Source organism: Phaethon aethereus (assembly GCF_964289735.1).
Source record: "Phaethon aethereus genome assembly, chromosome: W".
Taxonomy (NCBI): Eukaryota; Metazoa; Chordata; class Aves; order Phaethontiformes; family Phaethontidae; genus Phaethon; species Phaethon aethereus.
Window position 1 is genome coordinate 14,486,697 of NC_138581.1, and position 17,722 is coordinate 14,504,418.

The 17,722-nt window shown below is 41.1% G+C and overlaps 1 protein-coding gene across 1 annotated transcript in view; it reads left to right on the top strand.

The window, feature by feature from the left end:
- Positions 1 to 14,811: 14,811 nt before the first annotated feature.
- Positions 14,812 to 17,722, top strand: part of LOC309415131 (fibroblast growth factor 10-like) — a gene marked incomplete at both ends in the record, with an annotated part of 96,122 nt that continues 93,211 nt past the window's right edge. Inside the window, one exon of the mRNA XM_082012577.1 lies at positions 14,812 to 15,148. Within this exon, the coding sequence (XP_081868703.1) occupies positions 14,812 to 15,148 (337 nt within the window). The remainder of the gene's footprint in view (positions 15,149 to 17,722) is intronic.

The following is a 17,722-nucleotide window of genomic DNA, read 5'->3' on the forward strand; positions in this document are numbered from 1 at the left end:
TATTGATGAATAAGCCCTCAGGGACTCCGAATTGAGGAATTATTTCTTCTAATAAAATTTTAATGACTTCCCTATCTTGATTGTTGTGGTTAGGGAAAACTTCTGGCCACCTAGAGAATGTGTCTACTAAAACAATTAGATATTTATATTGCTCACACTTTGGTAACTCAGAGAAATCTATTTGCCAATGCTCTCTGGGGGCTATTCCCCTTTTTGCTTCACCCATCGGTAGCTTTCTTTAAATCTTAGGGTTGTTTGCGCAGCAGGTCTGACATCTTCTTACTATTAGGTCTGCACATGTCCAGTTCAACAAAGTGCTTGAGCCATGTTAGGTGAAATAATATCTCTTTTCCTTCTTATTCAATTCTAATGTTGCTTTTCCACTTTGCATGGACTAGTGTCCAGAAAAAAACACCAACTGTAACACAATATTTTAGGATTAAAGCATTCCTCTTAAAATAAAGATGTGGGTTCCAGTCACTGCTCCATGGTCCGTTTATGCATTTTATGACTGCCTAATGCAAAATAAATAAGCAGCAGTTCAAACAGGCACTGAAATTCAAGTCCCTCTTCTTACAGGTATGATTGTTAACACTCACTGGATTGAATCCCTCATGGAAATAAGCAGATTGAGTTTCAGGATTCCTGCAGGACATATGCTCACACCATGGTGTATGGAATGCACTGGTGTGCTGACTTGCTTGGTCCTGTCCAGTTTTAGGTGCTTAGGTGCTTTTGTATACACTAGAAGTTGATCTGTATTTGCCAATGCACCTTTGTTGAAGCCTGAGGCCCCTATGAACTTTAAACAATCTCTGAGCAAATGTTTTCAAAAGCTCAGTTGATTCAATGCATAAGTCTACCTTAAATCCCATTTTGGATACTGCAAATAACCCTGGGTTAATAATATTTGCCAAAGGGTAGTGCTGTGGGATAAATTATATCCCACATGCCCAAACTACTTTTTGCCTTCAAAAAGGATAAGATCACAGTAAGGGCTCAATTTTAGGGCCAGTGCTCTTTAACGTTTTTATAAATGATCTGGATGTAGCAGTCAAATGTACACTAAGTAAGTTTGCTGATGATACTAAATTAGGAGGAGCTGTAGACTCCCTTGAGGGCAGAGGCTTTACAAAGAGATCTGGATAGACTAGAGAGCTAGGCAATCACTAACCATACGGAATTTAACAAGGGCAAGTGCTAGATTCTACACCTGGGACAGGGTAATCCTGGTTATACATAAAAATTGGGGGATGAGAGGCTGGAAAGCAGCCCCATGGAAAGAGATCACAGAATCACAGAATCACTAGGTTGTAAAGGACCTTCAAGATCATCAAGTCCAACCATTAATCCAGCGCCACCATGTTCCCTAAACCATGCCCTGAAGCGCCACATCCACACGTTTTTTGAACACTTCCAGAGATGGCGACTCCACCACCTCCATGGGCAGCCTGTTCCAATGCCTGACCACCCTCTTGGTGAAGAAATTTTTCCTAATATCCAATCTAAACCTCCCCTGGCGCAACTTGAGGCCATTTCCTCTCGTCCTATCGCTGGTTACTTGGGAGAAGAAACCAACACCCTCGTCGCCACAACCCCCTTTCAGGTAGTTGTAGAGAGCGATAAGGCCTCCCCTCAGCCTCCTCTTCTCCAGACTGAACAACCCCAGTTCCCTCAGCCGCTCCTCATAAGACTTGTGCTCCAGACCCCTCACCAGCTTCGTTGTCCTTCTCTGGACACGCTCCAGCACCTCAGCATCCTTCTTTTAGTGAGGGGCCCAAAACTGAACACAGTATTCAAGGTGCGGCCTCACCAGTGCCGAGTACAGGGGCACAATCACTTCCCTACTCCTGCTGGCCACACTATTTCTGATACAGGCCAGGACGCTGTTGGCCTTCTTGGCCACCTGGGCACACTGCCGGCTCATATTCAGCCGGCTGTCAACCAGCACTCCCAGGTCCTTTTCTGCCAGGCAGCTCTCCAGCCTCTCCTCCCCAAGCCTGTAGCGTTGCATGGGGTTGTTGTGGCCAAAGTGCAGGACCCAGCACTTGGCCTTATTAAACCTCATACAGTTGACCTTGGGCAATTGATCCAGCCTCTCCAGATCCCTCTGCAGAGCCTTCCTTCCCTCGAGCAGATCAACACACCCACCCAACTTGGTGTCATCTGCAAACTTACTGAGGGAGCACTCAATCCCCTCATCCAGGTCGTCAATAAAGATATTGAACAAGACCGGCCCCAGAACCGAGCCCTGGGGAACACCGTTTGTGACCGGCCACCAACTGTATTTAACTCCTTTCACCATGACTCTCTGAGCTCAGCCATCCAGCCAGTTCTTTACCCAGCAAAGAGTAAACCTGTCTAAGCCACGAGCCACCAGTTTCTGCAGGAGAATGCTGTGGGAGAGTCTGTCAAAGGCTTTACTAAAGTCCAGGTAGGCAACATCCACAGCCTTTCCCTCATCCACTAGATGGGTCACCTGGCCATAGAAGGAGATCAGGTTGGTCAAGCAGGACCTGCCTTTCAGGAACCCATGCTGGCTGGGCCTGATCCCTTGGTTGTCCTGCAGATGCCCTGTGAGCGCCCTCTAAAATGAACCTCTCCATAATCTTCCCCAGTACTGAGGTCAGGCTGACAGGTCTGTAGTTCCCCGGATCCTCCTTCCGGCCTTTCTTGTAGATGGGTGTCACATTGGCAAGCCTCCAGTCTTCTGGGACCTCCCCTGTTAACCAGGACTGCTGATAAATGACGGAGAGTGGCTTGGCAAGCTCCTCTGCCAGCTCCCTCAGTACTCTTGGGTGGATCCCATCAGGCCCCATAGACTTGTGGGTATCCAGGTGGCTTAGCAGGTCCTTAACTGTTTCCTGCTGGATTATGAGGAGTTTGTTGTGCTCTCCATCCCCCTCTTCCAGCTCAGGGGGCTGAATACCCTGAGGATACCTGGTCTGGCTATTAAAGACTGAAGTAAAGGTAGCATTAAGTACCTCGGCCTTCTCCTCATCCTTGGTGACAATGTTCCCCCCCACATCCAGTAAGGGATGGAGATTCTCCTTGCCTCTCTTTTTGTTGTTAATGTATTTGTAACAGCATTTTTTGTTATCCTTTATGACCGTGGCCAGATTGAGTTCTAGCTGGGCTTTTGCCTTTCTAATTTTGTCTCTGGTTGACCTAACAAGATCCTTGTACTCTTCTTGAGTTGCCTGTCCCTTCTTCCAAAGCTGATAAGGGGAAGATCTTTTCTATCAAGATTGATAATATCACCAGCAAAAGATCCCTTCCTCTAACTCAGCACCAAAGGAGTAAGAGTAACTTAGTCTACCTATTCCGTTATCACCATCCCCAGGTAAATACCTTGGTGAGCCAAGCACATGCACACATAGCTCCTACTTACCACTGCCATAGCAGACCAATGTCCAAGGTACCAGAATAAGGGCAGCTGAAGATATCCTCTTTTTCTCAGCTGCAAGGATGCATTCTTCAGACTAATTGGTTACAAATGTTCACTTAAAAACAGTAATGCAATAGTGAGTCTTGAAGACTTTAAATGTTGTTCACTTGTCTTTCTAAATTAAAATCACCCAGCAATTAATATGAAAAAAAAACCATCCAGTACTTAAAGCAAATGTAATTTTTAATCTAAGGGCAATTTGTATCCCAGAATTTAATGGAGTTAGCATTCTTTTTTTTTCTATCTTATTTTATTTTTTTTACCAGAGAGCAAACCCTCTATATGAATGCACAGCATAGCTAAAAAAATCAAGAAATAAAAGTAGAAGCCTTTTGCTGCTATGCTATTAATTTTTTCACTTAGTTGTGATCAAATAGTAAATAGTCATACTGTCTGACAGGTATTCAGTGCACTGTGTAAAACAAACTGCTATGTCAAGCTCCTAGTGGATGTGCAAATGTGACACAAATATACTACATGGGAAAAACTGTAGGCAGAATGAAAAAAATCAGCACACATTGAATGAGCATTAATTACTGGCTTCCTTAGTCTGCACTGGGAATTTCCAGGGAATTTCTAGAATTGCCACGCCCTGATGTACTTTCTGCAATTTGGTCAGCGCAGGAAAACCACATAGAATCTGTTGAAGTCAGATGCCCAGAATCAACTGAAACTTTAGTCCTGTTTATTCTCTAATTTTTGCAGAATTAGTGTTTTAGAGAGAAAAGATCCTCATAAAAAGAAAGGGAAAATAAATTATTGTGAAAGGACAATATGCTGTAGTTTCGCAGGAGATGTCACTTAGTAATGCAAGCATTTTGTTAAGCTTTTAATCAAGTTTTATTTGGTTTCTTCAAAATAATGAAAACTATAGAAAAAGAATCCAGAAACTTCCCATGAAAAAGATCATGCAACCTATCAGGTCCTTGTAATGCTCATCAAAAGCACCAAACATTGTGTCAGTAATAATGATCGATATATAACAGCTACTTTGGTACCATTCTTTCCAGTTATGAAAATGTTAGTATCTTTCAGACTTGAAGAAGTGCCATGCAAAAATAGCTTTTCTTCTCACATTTTGCATAGCTTTTAATCCCTTAAAAATCTTGATAATCTCACTCCTGATGATACCCAGATTTCTAGAAGAGGACTTCCACATTTGAGGAACTTTGTATAAGCCAGCTGAAAGTCTAAGTAGGAAAAGCGGAATAATCCTGCCCTAAGGGTACTTAAACACACACGTAGCTTTAAATATATGTACTGTCATATTGAAATGTATTGGAATATTCGGATGCTTAAACACATGCATAAGAAATTGTCTGGTTGGCTGGCAAAGGGCTCAATGCTTTGTAGGGCCAAGCCCAGTTTTTCTTAAAGACTTCTAATAGATTAGAGGGTCTTATTTATGGATAGTGGTTTCTATGTCATTTTACTTAGCAGAACACATTATGTTTTGGTGAGTCGACTTGCATTTATTTCCCTGACATTAACCTCAATAATTATCTCTTCATAGATATGACTTGTACATTTACTCCTGTTGTAGAGGACAATACTTTTTACACATTAGCTGATATTCATTGATCTGCTTTTGTCAGAAATCCAAGCTGGACATAGTCATTCTTGGTGCCAGGCCACTCCCTACCCACAAATCTGTTCAGTGTTCAGAAAGGAGATCTACACGTGTCGGCCATCGATCAAAAAACTGAGGAAAGGACATCCCAGCCATCACTTCTCTGCAGATGCTCCATGTCAGGAATAGGATAGGCTGTTTTCAGGGTCCACAGAACTGTGCATTTCTGAACAGACCTTCAAGGACAAGTTTCCATTTTGGAGGAGGTATCGCTTTTCCCTAGCTCCCATTTGAGGATACTAAGCAATTGCAAGAGAATGGAAGGATACTTCTTCTGAAAGCCACCAGGGGAGCAACTTGTCCAATGGAGCTGTGCATAAGCTCCTAGTTTTAGATTTCTGGAGGAGCACCTTTTACTGCAAACTGTAGAGAAAAAAGAGCTTTATTCCCCTCACACACAGCTCAGAGCCTAATGTTTTTCCTTTCAGCAGTAAGAGAAAAGAGAGCTGACTTCTGGTGGCTTATCTGACGATGTGATTTTTTGACAAATTTGAACGCATGTCCATAGGGAACTAGGACCAAAAAGACTGTTTGGTAATTAAATTGCATGGTCTGAGTTAATATATTATTTGTAAATGCTTTTTTAATTTTTCTGAGTAATTGCCATTCAGTTACCATCAATCTAACTAGCTGACTCTCATGCCTAGAGTTTTTTGCAGGGAGCATTTTCTTGCCACCTTAAAAAAAAAAACTAAATAAATAAATAAATAAGAAGATTGTTAATTAATTGAAGAGTTTTGCTGCCTTTTGGTGTATGCCTGACACAAGCACCAACAAGCCAAGCTGACGTGGGGCAGGCTGAAGCAAGGGTTGCTACTGTTTTGTCAAATCACTTGTACAACAGACTCACAGAACTTCAGAAAACATTAAAATCACTAGTTTTTAATGCCTCAGAAATTAAGCAAATATTTTTATCCCTGTATCATCTGTGGAAATTGTAGGTTGGCCTATCTATTCAGCCCTTCCATATGCTCTCCTCTGCTTAGACTACAGCACAAGTAGTGCTTTTCCACAGACAGTCAACATTTGCCACAACTAAGTAACTTGCTCTTTGCTGTTTATATTTCTATCGTTCAGATAGATACACAAAAAAGGCTCCAAGATTATATTCTTTTCCCAGTAATCAATCACATGAATAGGATAACTTGGTCATTCAGGACTGGAAGAAATAACAGAGGCAGGGCAGCATCACAAGCAGAGTAGGAGAGAAAGAAATGGAGGTGCCTCTCCTTTTTTTGCCTCCTCCCTCCATTCTTTGGGTGCAAGATGGTCTTGTATGCTTTTGAAAACTGCCCAGAATGAGCTTGTATCATATATACAGGCTTCTACTGCTTGTTATGAACAGTAATGTTTCTTGGTTTGGCAGATTCCAGCCTGGTTTAAGGGCTACATATTCCTGAGCTGCACTGAAAAAACTGCAGCAGTTTTTTTTAATATTTAGAAATATCCAAGGAAGGCATTTTACCAATTATTGGCATGCAGAAAACAATGTGTGTCATTTTCAAAATTCTTTGCTTTTAACTGCATGTAGGGTACATGAAACATCATGTCAAATTTAGGGAATCTGGAATTTAGGAGCTAATTATCATCATCAGTAACTGGCAACATGGTTAAAATATGCAATAATTTGGATCTGTGTGGCCAGTTGTTACCCACATGCTGTAAAGAAAAATAATCTCTAAACCTAGCAGAATGGATGACTGCTCTTCAGAGCACTGCTTAAATCTTTAACATGCTGTAAACATTTTAAATAATGATAGAAAGAAGAGACCATATTGTTATCCTTTGTCTCTGTTTTGATCTTAATAAAAAGCTAAACAATCTGCTAATAATTATCGAACTAATTAAGCTGCATTTCCAAAACCATAATCAGCAGATGGAGAGTACCTTCTAACAGAAGAAAATCATCTTTTTAAAGATCACAATTCAGCAATAAGCTGACTTTGAGGGACTCATTCTTTGATACAGAGCCTAGCACAGCAGTAGAGCCTGGCTGTTCTTTCTGAAATCCAGGACTAAATAATAAGAAGGGTGTATCTAGCTGGGCAATTATATCTGAGTCACAGTGTTCTTACTAGTAACATTAAGGGTACTAGTATGCCTTAAGCTATGAAGTGCTTAGGAAGAAATCACACATATTTCAGCTGACTCCATTCACATTTATTTTTTGTCTTCACAGTATTTTCAGTGAGACATATTTGTCACATATATGCGAAAAGGTATGGTTAAAGTCTTAAGAAAGGCGGTATCCAACCCTGCACAGTACTTCTGTGGAAACACAGGTGGAATGTACCCTATAAGAGACACTGTGCTACATATCTCCTGGATGACGCCGTATGTAGGAAGGCTGACAGTTGCCCAGCCTGGCTTGCAGCAGCCCCAGCACTGCCTGCTCAGCCAGAGGAGGCATGGAGAGCTGTCCCTCGCTTCCCAGCCCTGCCCCACACTTAGCTAGCAAAGGGCTGGCTTCCATCACCCTTCCTCACGCTGAGACGTGCTTACTCACAGAAGTAACTGCTACAAATTAACTGACAAAGAAGAGGCAATGTGTGAGCTATTAACTATCTCAGAGGGAGCCCAGCTGGCTACCCTGGTTGCCTGTGGTGAGGCAAGCATGTTCATCTGTTGGGCTGATGTTCCTAGCTGTCAGCTCTGTTTCAAATAGCTCCACAAGCAATGCCTAGAAGTGAGTTCTTCGCTCCCTTCCAGTAGCACTCAAGGAGGATGGAGCCTAGCAGAGCTGCAGGGTTTTGGTTTGGCTTTGTTGCCTTTGTAAAAAGGATCTTGGTTGGATCCAGAAAGGGTACTAGATAATTAGCACCTTTCAGAGTACACACCCCTGTTCATAAAAAAGCTTGTATAACTTTTTTGGGGTTTGTCTCAGTTACATCCCATACAAAGACCTTTTCCAGTAAATTAATAGATACAATTCAAAGATACAAAGATGATCTTACATATTTAAGTACCAAATTATCTCTATTTCTGGAAAGCTTCCCCCAGGGAACCTGAGCTTCAATGTCACAAATAAGCCAACACCTTGTTTCAGCTGAAGGTTTGGATCCTGGGAATGATTAGTGAAAATGTTTATAGTGTATCTTCAGAAGAGAAGAAGTTGTATAAACAGTTAGAATAACCAGTATGGGGAAAAAAACCACCAATTCATTACCATCAGCATTATCCATTACAAGGAAAACCCACAGGTGTATTAGTTTATGTGGAGGGAGCATATATCAGAATGCACAAAGTAATTCCTCAGAGCTCTAGTAGGTTTCCCCATGGAAAATGTAGGCTTAGATGAGATTGAATGGGGGGAAAAAAAAGAATTCTGCATAGACCTGAATAACACTTGACTCTTCCTGGCAGTTCCTGACAGTTTTGTTCTCAATTGTTCATATTTATAGGAGTAATTAAGTGGTCTGCATTCATGGTAGTTCTGTACGAAATGAGAAAGAAAAATAAATCCTCTAATATTAAAGTAACTCCTTGAAAATATTGTCTTTTTAATTATTTTTGTGCTGCAGAGTATGCAAAACTGGCTGCCAGCAGACCATTACTAAACACGGTTGGTGTCCAACCCACGCACATAGCTATTTATGGCACTGCAGCTCAATATCTGGAGGTCTGTAGTCTCCTCTAGCTGACCTCTGTAGAATGCATTTTTTTACTTATTTCTTCTTTTTTTTAATAGTTGTACTTATCAAGCAAAAAATCACACAAATATTTTTAAATTTGTCATACATACATTATTCACAAATCTCTCTGTAATTTCTTTGTCAGACATAGCATAACCATAAACATATTCTATGAGAATAGCTGTAATTAGCATTTTATGAAGAATAAACAATTTTCTTAATTGTCTGCTTGATGCACAGCATTCAGACAGCTTTTCCAGTACATCCATGAGAGAGAAACACATCCTACTGATCTAAGTAACAGGGCAAATCCCAATAAACAAATCCTGCCTGGTCCCACAATTTATATGTCTGTTCACAAGATGACCTGTGTGGTCCTAAGAGCTGCCATATTTTGATTCTGTTTCTTAAAAGAAAAACATAAAACGGTATATTCCAGCTAATCATTACTTATTGCCAGTGGCAGTGCTAGCCCAGCTAACCCTTCATTCTTCCACCAGATCTCAGAGAATGAGGACCACCTTACTCAGGACTAGCCTCAGCCTGGGCAGGGCACTTGGCCATTCTCACTAGCAATTCTGAAGGCTGGGTGGAACCAGGTCTGGGTGAACTAAATTTTGGTTATTTTGGACTCATTTTGCACGTCTGTTGTTATATCTGACCTAGAAATGCAAGTAGTTTTAAAATAAAAAAGAAATGCTGAAACAAGCGTTTTATTAACCTCTGCTAAACTCTGCTCGAGTTCTTTTCCAGTTTTGGATGCTAAGTTGGAAAGGAGTGTGCACAGAGGAGCCAAGGAGTATGTTACACTACCAAATCCCACTACAGGCAGCTAAAATAGTATTCTGGCTTTATATGTCTTATTCCAGCTACATATAGCACATGGATGAGTTACACCTCCTTCAGTCTTGATCTTTGACAACTTAAGAACTTATTTTATATCTCATTCTATACATAAAATTAGAATAATATTAGTATTTGGACACTTTTTAAATGTCATGGAGGTACATGAAAAGGTGAAAAATAAAGACAAATACAACAATGGTGATTTTACAGATTTCTCAGAAGAAAACAACTGTAATGATGATTTTTGTTTCAAGCTTTAAGATGCACTTAATTCAGATAAAATGCAATGGCCTTCAGTCCCTGTTGGTGGTGGGCATGAACTCCACAGTGTAAAGATTTCAGCAAGTAGCACTGCATCTTGAATCAAATGTCTTGTCTCATTGCTGGTTGGTGATTGTGGACATTATGTGCCACTGCTTTTTCTTTATAACAGAGATTAGTGTTTTACAACACTGCCAAGTTCTGCAGTTCGGAACTGACATACAGATGGAGGTACCTGAGCCATCACTGACATTTGGCATTCCTTGCCTCATTTCTGGCAGAGCTGCCTCTCTGGCAGTGACATTCCTGGCCCAAATCTTTCTTGATGAAATCACTGGCAAATTTCCCAACACCTTGAATAAGAACAGAATTGGGTCCCTGTATTGGGTTTGCATGGCAAGGTTTTGGTAGTGGGGGGGTTGCAGGGGTGGCTTCCATGAAAAGTTGCTAGAAGCTCCCCCTGTGTCCGATAGTGCCACGCTGGAGCATGGGAAAAGTGTTAGTTCTCCCCCTGAGGAGGAAGGAGCAGCAGAAACAACGTGTGATGAACTGACCGCAACCAACCCCCATTCCCCGTCCCCTTGCGCTGCTCAGGGGGGAGGAGATGATAAAAAATCAGGAATGAAGTTGAGCCTGGGAAGAAGGGAAGGGTGGGGGGAAGGTGTTTTAAGATTTGGGTTTAGTTCTCATTATCCTACTCTGATTTTGATTGGCAATAAATTAAACTAATTTCCCCAAGTCGAGTCTGTTTTGCCCGTGACGGTAACTGGTGAATGATCCCTCCCTGTCCTTATCTCGATCCACGAGCTTCTCATTATATTTTCTCTCCCCTGTCCAGCTGAGGAGGGGAGTGATAGAGCGGCTTTGGTGGGCACCTGGCATCTAGCCAGGGTCAACCCACTACAGTCCCATGACCAGAACATGCATGTACATCTCTCATCATATTGTAAGCAGCAAATGGTCATGACTGCTATCTAGTAATCCAAACTGAGGGGCTGGTGACATCTGAGAGTGAGTTGATTATATTAACACTCAAAGGCATAGACAGAACTTATTTACAGCACCAGAAAAGATAACGCCTTGCCTAAGGGAAATCATATAAGGCAAAATATATTCTAACTACCTTAAAATATTCCTTCTCTGATTCAAGTCACACAGGGGGGAAAAAAAAGGCAACTCGAAAACATCCCTACTTGCTGATCAAAAGACAAAAACATGACATAAGCGATTGCTAAAAGTATAAAAAATATTGTCTTTAGACTATTTTTCATTAAAATTCACCTGTGCAATTCATTGCCCTGAACATTCTTTGGAAAGAAAACAGCCCAAAAAGAAAAACCTTAAAATATATTTTCTACTTTTTGTACATTTTTAAGAAAGGGTTTTCTTTATTTCATTTTGAATGAGTCAATGTAATTCAGCATTTATAAAACTGTAGTACAGGAAACTTTTCACAAAATCTTAGAGCAGTAAGAGGCAAAACAGAAATACTGTTTTAGAAGCAGCAGATACCATTTCTAATCTAGTACCTATACTGAAGGTCAAAACTTCACAATGGAACAATTAATAAAGGAACCCATTAAGGTCTAATTGTTGATGATAAAAAGGAAGGTTGAATTTCAAACCTTTGAAGTAACTGAGAATGCTTCAGACCTCATTACAGAGATATAATCTACATTCATACATTTATGTTACTGATTCAAATCTATTGGGACAGATCGAATTCCATTAAATAGTGCATCTTTCCTGTGGAACTTTTCTCAGGCTAACCTAAGAGGTGACCTGACAATACAAAGTAGTGGGGTATTTAGGGATTCAACTGTGCTATAAAAGGCTATACAGAAAGTAGAAAAAAGAATGAGATATAATCTAAAAAGCTATGTCAGCTTTTCATTTGGACTCTGTTTTGTAAATGCCCTCCCTGTCATCACACAGAATTGAAAATTACTCTACGCGTTGCAGTAGTTTTAAGTACTGCACTGAATATTGCACCTGCCAGAAGCAGATTTAATTTAATATGGAATTCTGTATATGTGGGTTTTGTTCTTAACCACAAGATCTTACAACCAACATACAGCCAATCACAAGCTAGAAAGAAGTCTAAGCAGAACTCTTCTTGAGAAGAGTAAATTCAAGATACCTATTTTTTTAAAGTATTAGGGGTTAAATATATCTGTTTGACCCCCACACTGCTATTTTCTCCTGCCACCAGAGAACCTAAAATGCCAATTCATTGTATTTTCCAGCATTTAACAGGAAAAAGAGAAAAAATGAAAAATTTCTTCAAATGTATACTTTTAAGACATTATGATAATTATTTATGATTTAAGCTGTTTGAATCAAAAGAACTTCAATTTTTAAAATAACATTTTGTACCTTTCCTGACCTAGACAGCAAGTGAACACTGGCATCAGCTTTGTAGACGTACATGTAAGCTGTGAAGCATTCATCAAAGAGTAAGCTCTTGCTTTTCATTTTGGTTTTATTCCTTTTTTTGTTAATTGCCAAAAAAAAGGAAAGACTAAATCAGATTCACCAAAAATTTTCTGAAATGCTTTGCACTCAATGCAAATACATGCAGAATAAATACTCTGAAGTACCATAAATAACATCATAAAACATATTGATTCTAACATTAAATGGTTTCATATTTAAGGCTGTTTAAATGTCACTCCCCAGAAGCTGAACACATAAATTTAGAGGCTGACTCTCTCCATAATAAACACCATAATTGGAGAAAATAATTTCTAATTTCTGTTGTGAAGTTAATATATTTAACAACCTAATCTAATGAACCAGTCTAATTTTAGAACTATTTGTTCTTTTCTGCATTTCTGTTGTTTAAATTAAGATTGACTCCAAATGCCAAATGTAATTACATAGGTGGTTTTCCATTGCATTCCACTGATCTGATTATTAAACTGCCTCTACTTCAAAAAAGTTATGGTTTTATGTACTAACTCACTATATTTCTGTACTGCTTCACTTCTCCACTACTCCATTCTCTTAGTGAATGTTCCACCTACTTGCATTCCAAAACAGTTATTTTACAATACTAAATACTGAACCAAAATTTAATGTCTTGCATGCTGCTCATATCCTGTCAGCCCCTGATCACTTATTCTGGTGTTAAAAGATAGTACATCATATGGAAGATGCCTGTTAATTACTGGGAAAGTTGACAGTTCAGTGACAGGCTAGAAATATGAATCTGTCATAACATTCAGTATGTGAAATGACAAATCCATTAGGAGAGACGGAATCAAAGAAAAAACCAACATATGCTCCTCCAGGAAAATAATAGCTTGAAAAATCACTTATAAAATAGCCTTAAAAGTATAAAATTTGTTTCTGACAAAGGAAACTGCATTAGTTAAAATTAAAAAAAAAAAACCCACAGCAAAACATTCAGACAGATTTTATGGAGAAACCTTTGCAACCCAAATAAAGCCCCTTTTGCTTTGAAGTTAGACACGTGATTCAGTAAATGACTCATGACAGCAATTAGAAAATGATCACTTAAGGGCCCTGATTTCTTTTGAGCCAAGGAGGGTGAGGATGGGGAAGGAGACACAATAAATCTTGGGAGGATTAAAAGAAAGAGCAGGCTAAAGCGTGAACTTTTTTATTTCAGCAACAGAAGTAAGAAATCAGTGATTCATTAAAGGAGGGAGAAAGACCTCCATAGAAGCTGACAAAGAAAGAAAATGAGCTAATTACATCTCTTCCCTTTTTACTCTCTCTGACCAGCATATAATCTTCTTTTCCAGGGTCTGCCTATAGTACATACTTCTTTCCAACCTCTCCACCCATCTTCTCCTCCAGCGGGGGGGGGCAGATCTAGCAACAAGCTCCAGGTGGCTTTCTCAAGCACTTCACTGCCAAAAAAAAAATAGAAAGCCAGTTTCTTTTGGCGGGGGTGGGTGGGTTATGCGTGAATGGGGGGAGGGAAGCCTCCTTAGAGGGGATTGGTTCAGCCTGGAAGAAAGGGAAATTAGTAAAGCATGAGTCTCCAGGCCACGCTGGTGGCTAGCATTCTGAGGAGAACGTTTTAGGAGCAATTAGCAGCAAGCTGGCTGCTGCGAAGAGAGAGAGTAACTCCCAAAACTCCTTCCGCAAAAGCAGCAGGCACTGCTCGCTCCAACTGTAAAAGGATTTCAGATGTCCCACCCTTGCTTGACCCCCTGCAAATAAGGGTTGACCCACCAGAGCCATGTCCCACCTCTGACTTGTAATTGCTGACATTTAGACTACATTTTACAACCAAAGTGGGAGAGACAAGTTTTTTTTTTCCCCTCAATTTTTTTTTTTATACCATTCTCGAGAATTCAAAGCAAAACAAAGAAACTGTCTTCTCTAGGATTGTCAGTGAGAAAGGACGAATTGTGCAACTGGTTTGGGATTTGCAAAAAGGCGACAGGGTGGGGATCAGAAGAAGGTGCAAAACCACAAAGTGTGAGTGCGTGTGGGTAAAGGGGGGAGGGGGGTGTGTGTGTGTGAAAAATCCCTTCCAGCACCCTTTTCTGCTGGTTATTATTTATTTTTGTTGTTGTTGACTTTGCTGTCATCTATTTTTCAGACCTTTCTGCATCTAAGATGGTGAAGAAAGGAGTGAGGAAGAGAACAAAATAACTACTGGGGAAGTCTCAAACCAGGTTGGGGAGTGTGTGTGTATGTGGGGGGGGTGGGGAAGGGGAAAAAAAGGATTAACTACAGCACCCCCCCCCCCAAAAAAAAAACCAAACCCAAAACACAAACCCACAACAGCTCTTTTTTCTGAGAGAGGACTCAAAGGACTAAAAGGCAGCAGCTTCTGAGGCGATTTGTCTCCCGAGTTATGGATGTTGGTGCACTTACTTCAGGCCAGATCAGAGCTCAGAGGGATCTAACCAGAAGCAGCAACCACCATCTCTCCACTTGCCTTTTACCAGGTTTTACCCTTCCAGTATGTTTCATTTGATAAGACGTTTTCCAGCGCCCAGAGTTTCAGTACAATGTGCAAATGGATACTGACAAATGGTGCCTCAGCCTTTTCCCACCTGCCTTGTTGCTGCTTGCTGCTGCTCTTCTTGGTGTCTTCTGTGCCTGTCACCTGCCATGACCTCAGACAGGACATGCTGTCCCCGGAGGCCACCAACTCTTCTTCTTCATCATCATCCTCTTTCCCCTCGTCCTTCTCCTCTCCTTCCAGTGCGGGGAGACACGTGCGGAGCTACAATCACCTCCAAGGAGACGTGCGCAAGAGGAAGCTCTACTCTTACAACAAGTACTTTCTCAAGATCGAGAAGAACGGCAAGGTCAGCGGCACCAAGAAGGAGAACTGCCCCTTCAGTAAGTACGGCTCTGCCGCTGCGTTGCTGGGCAGCGGCTGCTACTGCCCCCCACACCCCAGCGTCCCGGGCGCGGCAGCGCCCTACACCCCTATACCTTCGCTGGGGAGGGAAGGGGAAGGTGGCGCCTCGGCGGAGAGGGGGCGCGGGGCAGAAGTGAGGTGGGGTGGGCTCAGCTCGGCTTCTCCGGGATGCCTGGCAGCCCGTATCTGCAAATCTTTCTGGTTACATTTGTTTTGCAAATGGCTTCGCCGAGCACAGTTTGTTTCTTTGCCTGGCAGAAGAGCAAATTGGAAAGATTTGCAAGGATGGGGAGGGGGCATTGTCTCCCGAATCTGAAAATCATTATCCCCTGTCATTAAAGTGCCTTGACGAGAACGCTATATTGAAACAATGCATCGATTTCCCCCACGCGCACACACTATTCTCCCCGAGCCACACAAGAGCTGCCTGCTCCTCCCTCCTCGAGCCCGGAAAAGGGGGTTTTCCTTCGGGTTGGGCTTTTGCTTGTGTTTGCCCGGCGGGCGCTGGGAGCCAGTGCGCGGCCGCGCAGCCGCCTGCGGTAAGGCGATGCTCGTGCCTGCAGTGTTCCTGGCGTGAGCGCTGCGCCGCTCCCGGATTGCGGCGCCGCTGCTATACTACTTACTACTCGCTCCATTGTAAACATCTGGGGCTGGATTTGCCCAGACCTCACACGCATTTCATTGTCTCTTTTTTTTTTTTTAATAAATTATTTCAAATTAAAAGTCATATGGCTGTAGTTTCAGGCTTTTCTGTAGTACTAATTAGGCTTTTAGTAATAGCATGCTTCTGGTAATGTATTTTTGGCTGTCAGTGTTAGAAATGTACCCTTTTTTGCTTTTCCTGCCTGTGCAATCTCAAATTGAAGTAACTGTAGTAAATCACAATATATTGCATTGTAATTTAAGTGACTGCATCCCACTATAGGATCATGCTGAAAAAGTAAGCTCTGTTATGCAAGCGTTGGAGGAAACTCTCTAACTTGCTTCACTGGTGGAGAACTGCATTTTGGTTCTTGGACTGTTTTACATAAATCTAGATAAACCTGGGGATAAATCTTCTGTTAAATTAAAACAACTTAAAGTAATTTAAGTAGATCCCTTGTTAGCCAGTGTGTAAAGTATGGAGTACTTCAGCAGGTTGCCATGCTGTATGAAAGACATTGCTGTTAATTCCACTGTATTTTTATTAAATACCCATAATATAGGCTTGCAAACAGGGAGGAGAGGGCTGCTGTATCATATTGTCACTACTTCATTTGCTCTACCTTGCAGCTTCATACCTTATCATGCACTTAATGTTTGTAAAAGCTTTAGATGTCAAAGCAGCCGAATCTTACCCCCTCCTTTTCTATATTTCATAGAAAGCCAAATTCTTGAAAAACAGAGCTATGATGAAGGCTTGACTTCGATGAATTTGCATGGAACTAGGTCCTAGCACTGTATTTCTTGGATTACTTTTATTTGTGGAGGAGGACAGTAGTGTCATTCCCCTAAAATGGGATTCTGAAAGCTTTGTGTGCATCTCTGAGAACACCAAGCCATTCTGTGTAGAATATCGCTGCCAAAAAGGTTATAAGGGGCCCAATCAGACAGCAGTGTATTCAGAGAAGTAACTACTCATCTGAGCAGTCCCACCTAGCCAGCAGAACTGTTCAGTGAGTAAAGTTGTACACATGCATGAGCTTCTGCGAGATCTTGCCAAGAAGAGGTAGAATACGCTGAAATGCACATATAAATCTTTCTTCTCTTTCAGTCTATGTGCAAGAACAACCCCCTGTAACTATAGGGTGTGGTTTGTTTTATTTTATTTTTTTCCTAGTTTTCCAGGCAGTGCATCAGAAAGAGAATCTGCATTCTTGGTGATGTCATGCTTATTGTCACATCTGCAGAGTATCTACTGAAAGAAGAATGTAATTTTTTTCATAGAAATGCAAACCAGTGCCATTATTATACATAGCTGTATCCCATCCCTCAGGTTTATGTCCAGTGCAGAAAAGACTCCTGTTGTCTTAAAACTTGCAACTTGCTAACCACACTTACATCACAAAGTCAGATGTAGTGTACAACATCTTTAAATACAAAACAATTAGGATCTTGCTAGCAGAAGACAGGTCAAACAGTTGTATGTTCTCCTTTAATAGTCATAATTTGCAGTGGGAAATTGTGTGTTCTGTAAAAGCACATAGGCTGAGACCATTTAAGTAAATATTTACTCTGCCTTAATTTCAAGGGTGTCTGCATAGCAAAATGTTGCAAGTGATTAACAAAATCTATGCTTTTCATAACCTCACATGTAGCTGTGCAATCAGAATGCTGCTGTAGTCTCCGGCTGGACTGATTCCATGCAAATACGTTGTATCATTAAGGTAGTCTAAAATATATAATTACATGCAAACAAATTTTTGCCATACATAAAGGGTTAGCCAACCAGCCCACTAAATTGTAGCCTATTTAACATTAAAGGCTATTTAATCTCTAATATATGTTCCTCTTTCAAAACCACACTTTCCTAAACAAATAATAGTGACTATTGACACACAAGACTTTCTTTG